The sequence below is a fragment of the Paramormyrops kingsleyae genome, chromosome 6 (assembly GCF_048594095.1).
Source record: "Paramormyrops kingsleyae isolate MSU_618 chromosome 6, PKINGS_0.4, whole genome shotgun sequence".
Taxonomy (NCBI): domain Eukaryota; kingdom Metazoa; phylum Chordata; class Actinopteri; order Osteoglossiformes; family Mormyridae; genus Paramormyrops; species Paramormyrops kingsleyae.
In genome coordinates this window covers 4,411,463-4,420,500 of record NC_132802.1, presented here as the reverse complement: position 1 = coordinate 4,420,500, position 9,038 = coordinate 4,411,463, and the positions used below count along the sequence as shown (strand labels likewise).

General features: G+C 40.7%; 1 protein-coding gene across 6 annotated transcripts in view; it reads left to right on the top strand.

The window, feature by feature from the left end:
• The first annotated feature begins 4,103 nt into the window (after positions 1-4,103).
• eif4g3b (eukaryotic translation initiation factor 4 gamma, 3b) overlaps positions 4,104-9,038 on the top strand; it is a 41,767-nt gene continuing 36,832 nt past the window's right edge. For 4 of the 6 annotated variants that reach the window (XM_072713429.1, XM_072713427.1, XM_072713425.1 and 1 more), the window contains exon 1: positions 4,104-4,760. In XM_072713429.1, coding sequence (XP_072569530.1) covers positions 4,597-4,760 — 164 coding nt within the window. In that variant the 5' untranslated portion in view covers positions 4,104-4,596. The remainder of the gene's footprint in view (positions 4,761-9,038) is intronic. The other 2 variants (XM_072713424.1, XM_072713423.1) reach the window with 2 other exon arrangements.

The window sequence follows — 9,038 nt, the reverse complement described above, 5'->3', positions numbered from 1 at the left end:
GGCCTTCTGGAAGATACCAGTATCCAGATTTACATTCCTGGTAGCTGGACCCAACAACATGTCTAGGAGTAGCCTTGACCGTGTCCTAGTTTATAGGAATTCAAAATGTAAGACGCCATAGAGAATAAGAATTGCATGGCTTGCAGATACTCAAGCATATAATTCCTGTTAATAAAAAATATCAATGTTAGTACCTGAAAATAATAATTATGTCAATGATAATCAGCAACAGCATGCTAATGAATGTTATGAATAGCAGATATAAGGTACTGACTAGAACCAACATAGAGGCCGGTTCAGTGCACAGCCCATTCAGGATCTTAAGTGCGGCACTTGCAAGTTACAAATTACTCTTTCTGCAGTGTGTAATTCCCTCTCATTTGGTTGTCCATGGACATGCATGAGACATTATCCAGACGTTGAGCCATAAACCAGTGCAACGTCATGAACCCATTCCTATGGGAAACCCAACCAAGGATTCAGAGAGCCGTTCCTCTCCCCTCGTCTTTCACGTCTCTTGCTTCCAGCTGCATTGCTGTAAAACATCTTGGGCTCCTCGGGCAACATCTACTTTTCTTCCCAGACTCTGGTTCTGTTTCTTCATAGCCGGATTAGTCACTTGGCTACCAACTTTGTTCAGATGGCTGGAGTGAGATTTTTAATTTGAGACAAGTCTGCACACGCATTTACATGCATTAAACAGTTTTATTACATTGTAAACAGGCTGTAGGGTTTGCAAACTGCTTCCACGTTTTTGATGTAGATAATTTTAGGTTTATAGTGGAATAATATAGATTTGCTGTAAGATTTCCTGCATTAGCAGGAGAACCTGAAAGCGTGAGTGTCGCAATGCAAATATACATGATTCTCATTTATCCACCATTTAATTTCGGTGGATTGACCTGCATCCTCCTGGGTCACATAGTACAAGACATGATCTATCCTCCTACCCCTTGTGTCCAGCACCGGGTCTCTGTGGTAGCCTGCACCAGGCAGCACTGAGCACAAGGAACAGATCAGCAAGTACTAGTGTGTGTATAACGGGTAAGATCAGGACTCTGCCCTTCCTCTGTACATTCCACTTGTATAGGTTCGTTTTGAACCTGCTTTCAGTCCTGTGCAAAAGTCGTAGGCAGTCAAAGAAAATGTTAAAAGCTATTTATCTGTGAAGTAAGTGTATATTTGCTCAGAAACATAATTTGACATTAGAAGGTATACAAAGAATTTCTTCTGTTCCTCAAAAAGTTAGTGATCTAGTCAGACGGTTAGATGATCACCGCTTCAGTTCCCAAACATATACTTAGGGGCACCTCAGCCATTCCATGTATTCATCAAATTTCACACCAGCTCAATGAATCAATTAACGTAAGTAGTTAAATGACTCAATGAGGTATTGATTGGCCAAACATGTTGTGCTTGTGGTCAAGTAAAAAGAAATATATGGGTGTTTTGCATGGTTACTGCAAATGCTGGGGTGACTTTAGGAGAAGTTTAAAATGGCTAAACTGACACACTGTGACAGGCATCATCTCATCGTTTTACACAAACAAGACGACCATTTAAACGCCATTTTCTTTGGCTGCCTAAGACATTTGCACACCACTGTATATGTATATTTATATTACACATACATTAAAAAAATATTTATCCAACATTTTACAAAATGTCATTCACATTTTTTTTTTGCATTTTACTTGACAGAAAGACAATGTATGTTTGTATAGGTCCACATTTTTTAGGTTTTAAAAATGTTACAGGATTGTTGTTCTTTCACACGCCAAACTCAGAACTAAAAACTAAAGCATAAGGATCAAGTAATCCCTTACAGTAAGTATTTCAGGAAATTTCACAGCTGTTACCCATTGCTGCAACATGTTGTTAAGAGTATTTTGGATCATTAAGGAATCAGGAGTCAAGTAGTTAATGACTAATGAGAGGCTGCAAATACAGGAAGGCAGAGAGTGCGGGTAGATAATTAGCTTTAATTCAAGATTCAAGCACTTTTTCATTGCATAACACAACAAAATTACATTTATGACAACCCCACAGGTGCATTAATAAATACAAAATGAATACAAAATAGAAGCTAAAAATAATATATTAATGGCAAAAGCTGGTGATGAACCAATTCCTATTTGTAACTTTTATATCAGATTCAATGGAGGAAACTTATATGAAACAATGAGAGAAAGAAAATTCCAATGCTGAACTAAAGTATTACACAATACCAAGTAACTACTGAGGTAATAGATGCTGTGCATTTTCCGTATTGTGGCTCAATGGTGCCCCCTGGTGTTAGAATCTTGCTGCTATCCTAAAAGTTACAAATTATCCTGTCCACTTCTTTTACACTCTATCTTCTCTGTTTTGGTACCACAGAGGCACTGAATACAGACAACTCATAATCAAAACTAAAGACTTGAACCAAATGATCAATGACATTACTGTCTGAATATCACATTATGTAAAATAGTGTTTTCGTCAAGCAATTTCAGTGCAAATCAGGCATCATATTATGAAACCTGTGACACTACAGCATCGGTGCTACCAAACATAACTTAACAGTGATTCATAATACTGTTTCTCATCTGGTGTTAAGGCTACCCAAGTATGCGTCTTTATGCCAGCTCCGAATCCCAGCATGCATCATTTCAGAGCCGCTGATGGGGGCCGGACATCAGAACCCAAAGAGCCTACAGGAGAGATCCGGGGTGGCGTCTGGAGCTGCTGCTTGAATTTAGTTCTAAGAGAAGCAGTTTTATCAAACTGCAAAGTGATGTTGAGAAAAAAAATAACTGAGCACTGAGAGTTATAGACATAGTTTGGCTATGCCAGCCTTCAAAACAATACTTAACAAAGAAGCTCAACTGATTATTCACTAATTCCTAAAATGAAATTAAATGTTTTCAGCTCAAATGATGAGTTTGTTGTGGGAGTTTTTGTGTAGATATAAAACAGCTGAAGGGTTGAGGGTTTGAATCTTGCATCCACTCTGTGCGTTTGTAGACTTCTCAGTTTCCTCCTGCATTCAAAAGACTTGCATTTGGAGTGATTATCACATCCAAAATGGCTGTAGTGAGTGAGGCCGTAGGTGCCCTTTTGTTAAACTGGCATCCCATCTATTATGTACCACTGCCTTCTGCCCTCTGTTAGCTAGGATATGCTGCAGGTGCACAGCAGCCCTATCCAGGATAAACATCTGGAAAATAGATGGATATAAAAATGTCATCTTTGACTATATACTCTTCTTTTAAATGTCGTGTATATTTGTATGCTATGCATATAAATGCATTATGCAATTTACATATGTAACTAAAACTCTTCCACTAATAAAATACTTTCAATGTTATCCCCCTGCATTGACTATATTATTCATTGTGTAATTTTCAAAGGTTGTGTGTCTAATACTAAAGATGTTCATTATGTTTGTAACACTCTCAGTGTAAATAACATTTTACACATCCGTATTTTAAAATGAAGGAGACATTTCCGGATACAATGCGGTCGAAAAGGTCTGAGCTGTATTCCTTCAAAAAATGAAACAGGAGCGCTGTCTCTGCCGGGAAAAAAGGCATCCCTGAAAAAGTGATGTGGCCAGGACAGTGTACCACAACTATTATTAGGCGCTGTCAAGTCAACTCCTGCCGACCTTATCGACGTCACTCCTCCACAATGTCCGTTGTTCTGTCTCGGTCTTCAGCCATCCCCAAGGCACAGGACAGTGTACGCTAATCATATTCAGCAGTATACATAAACGAACTGAGAAACTAAGTCCAAAACTTCAGAGAACTTTTAAGGCAGCTTGTTTAAAGCGAGATCGCTTGCTATAATTCCTGATTATTTTAAGTGGACCAGCTGATGCCGCTCCTCCTTGCGTTTTAAACAGCATACGTTCAAAAACAATCCATGCGAAGAACAAAGAAACAGCGGCGTGTGCGCCTGCGCACTGGTGCACAAGTACCCACAGGTTCCGGCGTCAGTTACCCGTAGGGGGAGTATTGCAGAATTTTGGCACGCGAAACCAGAGATTCCCGAATGTAAAAATCAGTGTCTTCGGCATCTGCGAGCCGAGCGTTTCCGGAATCAGCCGATGTTCTCCGAACCGTCCGTCCTGCCGGACTGCTGGAGGCGGCCGCAACGCCATGTTGAGCGAAATCTCTCTTCACACTGAAAGGGAACTTTTGAAATAACACTTTATTGAAACTGAAAATTACAAAATCGAAGTAGGGAGGGGGACGCTGGTGACATTCCTTCGGACAGCAAAGCCGAACCCGGATCCGTGGAAGCCCCCATCGGGGAGGGGGAGAGACAACCCCCCGCCGTCCTCATGAAGACTGAACCCCAATAAACGTAGCTAGCTAGCTAGCTAACTAGCTAGCTTGTGTTGCATTAAAAGGGCATTTTATTCGTATCCCGGCTTGCCACCGGGAGCCGATAAGGCCTAGTCCGGGAAGATTCTTGTTCGCTGTATATTAGCTCACTCGCTAGCTAGTTAGCTAGCTAATGTATTTGTTATTTTTAGGCGTCTGTGGTAAAAGTTAGCTTATTATCATTATTGTATATACTTAGCTGAAGATCACGTTTAATTTTTTTGCAATGAGTTTGCCGCCGAAAGCGGTACCGAAGTCAGCCGCCCCCGCCGTAGGAAGTGGACCGGGAACCGGCCCGTCTCCGCCGAGCTTGCTGCGGGGCACCCTGAACCCTGTGCCGCTGCCAGGACCCCCAGTAGCCCAGCAGCCGCCCTCGGTGCCGCCGCCGCAGTATCCTTCAGATAAGATGACGGGAAATGAAATACCCTGTGCTCTGCTTTTCAGATTCCCGGTGATGATGCGAGGTAAAAACAAGCCTTTATGCCGCCGCCGAGACCCACCTGCCTACACTAGCATGCTAAGTGTGTAGCTTGTGCTTAGCTAGACCGTGTAGTGCTAAAGAGCTTCGCTGTCGGGGACATTTGCGTTTTAAATGGACGCCTTGTTTTCTTAAGATGAATTACCTAGTGACACAGCTTAATTTTGGTACTCGGGAAACTTATTAAGGTATTTTCGGGGATAGTCGCGTACCAAATTAGCCGGTGAGCTAACTGGCTACGTTTGCCAATTACTGGTTATGTTTAGCCGGCTGAACTTGACCGTTTTTCAGAGGGTTGGCGATCGGCTTGTGCGACATGGGTTGAAGCGTGAAATCTCCGTCCGAGATATTTTTTAAATAGAGCTGTCCGTTGTTCAAACATCTCGGACGGAGGCTTTCTGGCTGGCTAAGGTTAGTTAGCAGCGCTAGCCGACTGTTTGATTTGAGTGTGTGAGAGCCGTGCCACGGTGTCAGGCGCCCCCCCTCCCAAAGCATCGTCTTGTTTTTTGGCTGCACTGGTCTTATACACTAGAAAAAGGTTTGGCCCCGTGTTTGGAAGGTAGTTTCTTAGGGATCGGGACCAAGGTCTTTTTTTTGGGTTGCTTGCAGTGTAATGCACTAATTTCAGTCTCAGAGAGCAAGGCAGCACGATGTGTTTCGCAAATTAAAAGTAATTTAGTAATGCATAGTTTGTATCTACATTCAGCGTTGTGAATCTCCTGGATAGCTAGGTAGTACTATGCAGTCAGTGTAATACACTAATTGTTATCAAGTATGTTGATTAGTATAATTGAGACACATTTAAGTTTAATGCACATTCTTAAATAAGACATTTCATTTCTCTAAAGTGCCAGTTATTTGCATGCATCTCACCCTGTAGCATCAGTTGTGCGAATTTTGTTATGCGTGGTTTTTGTCCTAATGCCAGCACAAAATGAATTAGTTTTATTAATAGTTTAGAGTTATGGACACAGTTTCCACTGGATGCATCACGGTTTCCACTGGATGCATTTTGAAGAGAATCTTGAGGCATTTTGTAATTCAGCAGTTTGATGAATCTGTCAGTTTTTTGATAAAATGCTGCCGTTTGGGCAGGTTTTGCAGGTGTCGCTTTAAATTCTGAGTTGAAAGCAGTGCTTATATCAGTATTGTACACAAGTGAAAATAATTGCATAATCTATTTAAAAAATGATTTATCTAAGAAGGTAATGTACCTGTAAGAAGATGAAGCCAATTCTCTGGGTGTCAGTGATGAGTGGCATTATGGATGTTGTTCTGGACTGGTGAAACTTTAAAAAGAAAATGCCTTCAGGTTTGAACCACTGCAGTGGCATTAATCTGTTGGCATCCACCAAAAACAGGTTTGGAAATGCATCATACACCTGGCAGTGATGTGCTCAGCTGAAGTGCTTAATAAATAATCAGTTATAGGATATGTGTTGGCTCTGTCTGTTGATTGTATGTAGAACTTTGCTTTCTTGAAGCTGTCCAGCTGCTTTCTGCTCCAGCTCTCTTGAATTAGGCTTATACAGTGAGAAGGATGTTTTTTTAGTCATCTTCTTGTATTGATTTTTGATTAACCATGCTTTTTCATCTGGTTAATTTTATACTTTGCCAGACTTTTGTTTGTTTTGTTTAATTCTAATGTAACACTTCAGCTGGAGTCAAAAGCGTGACACACTGAAGGCAATTCCAAGGTTAGATGGTGCGTCACCCTGTCATTTAGACTTTTTATTTTTCTGCTCATGGTTATGATTCATAAGGAGTCAGTCGCAGTAAAAACTGAAGATTTGATTTTCTGCGTAGAGTGCAGTATCAGCAGATTGTCTGCCTGAGAATGGCAGATGGGGAATTTAGCTGAGAGTTTGGGGCGGCAGCCGGCTGCCATGTCCGTGCATATGTGCAGGACCTGCTCCACAGGTACACACTCAAAACACATTCAAATCCCGAGGCAGAAACACATGCAGTCGTGTAATAAAAGATGCCGGAAAATGATTACTGTGCAGAACAGCTTGGGAACAAATTTCATTAAAGTATTATTTATGTATTAATTTTACTCTTGTCCTCCCCTTAGTCAGGAAAGTCCAAAACTTGCTTGCATTCCAGTCTTTTAGCAGTTGGTTTCACTTTCACAGGGGATGAGAAGTGTGTCAACTCCCTCTATGGCAGTGCTGTTCCTGTTCTGGGAATTCGACGTGTTCCTATCAGAAAGTGACAAGGCCCTCTGGCCCCTCTGTCAGCCTATCGCCAACTCATGTAATTGAAATAGGGTGGGAATTTCCCCAGTGTGCTTACAGTCACTGTTTGCTGCTCTTAGTCCTGCTTCTATTTCCCACTGAAAGAGAAACCAAAAAATCAGCATCTGGTGGCCTGGTTTTTCTAGTTTTTGAATAAATCTGGGACTGTGTTTTGAGTGGTCTTTGCAATTTTTGTGACAAATGAACACAAGGTAATGTGTTTAAGAACTATATCGGTTATAATATTTATATTTGCAGTGGAATTTTTCCCCTTGAAAAGTGAGCCAGAGGTTTACTGCCTGTATTTTGTTTCAATGGGTGTTTTGTCCACTTTAGTAATGAGAGCTGAGCTGCCAATGGTGGAAGAGATTTCAGCTGAAGATCTCACACTGGTGCTGTCTTAGTGCAGGCTACACTTTGATAAATTACACAGTAGAAAATGATGGAACTCTTCTGATTCTTGTTTGACATCAGCCAATGTGCTTTATGTGCTTTCACTGTTTTGCTTAAGTACATTTACCTCTTATTAATATTTCTGTTCATTTCTTCCCCTGCTAAATCAGAAACATTTTAGCCATATAGGCTTATGCTCTCCTTGTGTAGTAATAAGCTGTACCTGTTGGACAATACATAACAATGTGATGAGAATTTTGTATAACCGAGAGCTCTGGACTAACCGGATTGGCCATTTCTGCCACTCTGTGTCGTCAGAAACTGTTGCTGTCTTAATGATCTCACTGCTTTTTACACTGTTGAATGCAGAGATGATTTTAGCCTCCCCCCCCCCCTTTGCATCTCCCTCACTTAATTTTATATTAACCCTTTATTAGCTAATTTAAGCAAACCAGAATTTTAAGTGAGCACAAACTGTAACGATACAGCAAACAGATGTTGTTCTGTAGTGGGGCGTCTGTGATGCATCTGAGGATCATCCAGCGAAAGCTTCATTGAGCTTCCATACTTTCCAACCACTAGTTATTAAAATGTATCCTAAGATCTACAAATAACATTTTCCGCAGGGACTGTTTCTGTATATCATTGTTTTAAATAACCACACCGCAGAAGCATCGTCTCTAGCCATTTGCCTGTCATGCTTAAAAAAAGTCAATTTAAACTTGCAGTTCACTAATCTTTATATAGAACTTGACAATTTACATATTAGTAGGCTTTTTGAAATTTAGTTTTTCTAATAGCGTTTCATACATAGAATTTATGCATCTAGTGCTATGTTTAATCTAATTTGTTGCTTTACTTTTTTGGTAGTATTTACTGTAGTGTGAAATGGTTTTTGTTTTCATATAACGGATCTGCAATGTCTGATTTAATTGAATTTAAGGAGGATTACTGTATGGAAAACAGGAAAAAATACTTTCTAGGTTTCCTAAACCTCTGTGTATACATAAAAAGGCAATTTATTTAGCAGCTTAGTTTTTGTGTGTAATTAGCTTCCAGCTGTTGAAAGTTACAATACTGCTGACTTGAAACTAATTTTAATCGACACCTCATTCACACCTAAAAAACAGGTGAGGTTGGTTACTATCTGGGTAATTACTAAAAGAAGCTGATATTGAGTGAACACACGTGCATCTGGCTCCAGAAGACTGCAGATTCTTCCCATATCATTGTCTTTACTCTTCCCTGGAATATGAGATTCCTCTTGTTTCATGCACCTCCTGCCCTTCTGCATTTTATGGGTCCGTCTTAACAGCAGTGAAGCTAAGTCACATGACATGCATTCCTCACTGTAAGACACTCGCATAATATGGTTATGGGCACATCTTCTGGTCAGCATCACAATTCAGATGGAAGCTTAGTATTCAATTTTTTTGGGGTGGGGTGTGTTCATGGAAGCCTCCTCACAGGGCAGTGGACAGTGAATGGTTTTCACATCTACATTAGGTCTTATCTAGAGACCCTCTCTATGCCTGAGTTTAGGCTAGCGGTCTTAGGCTA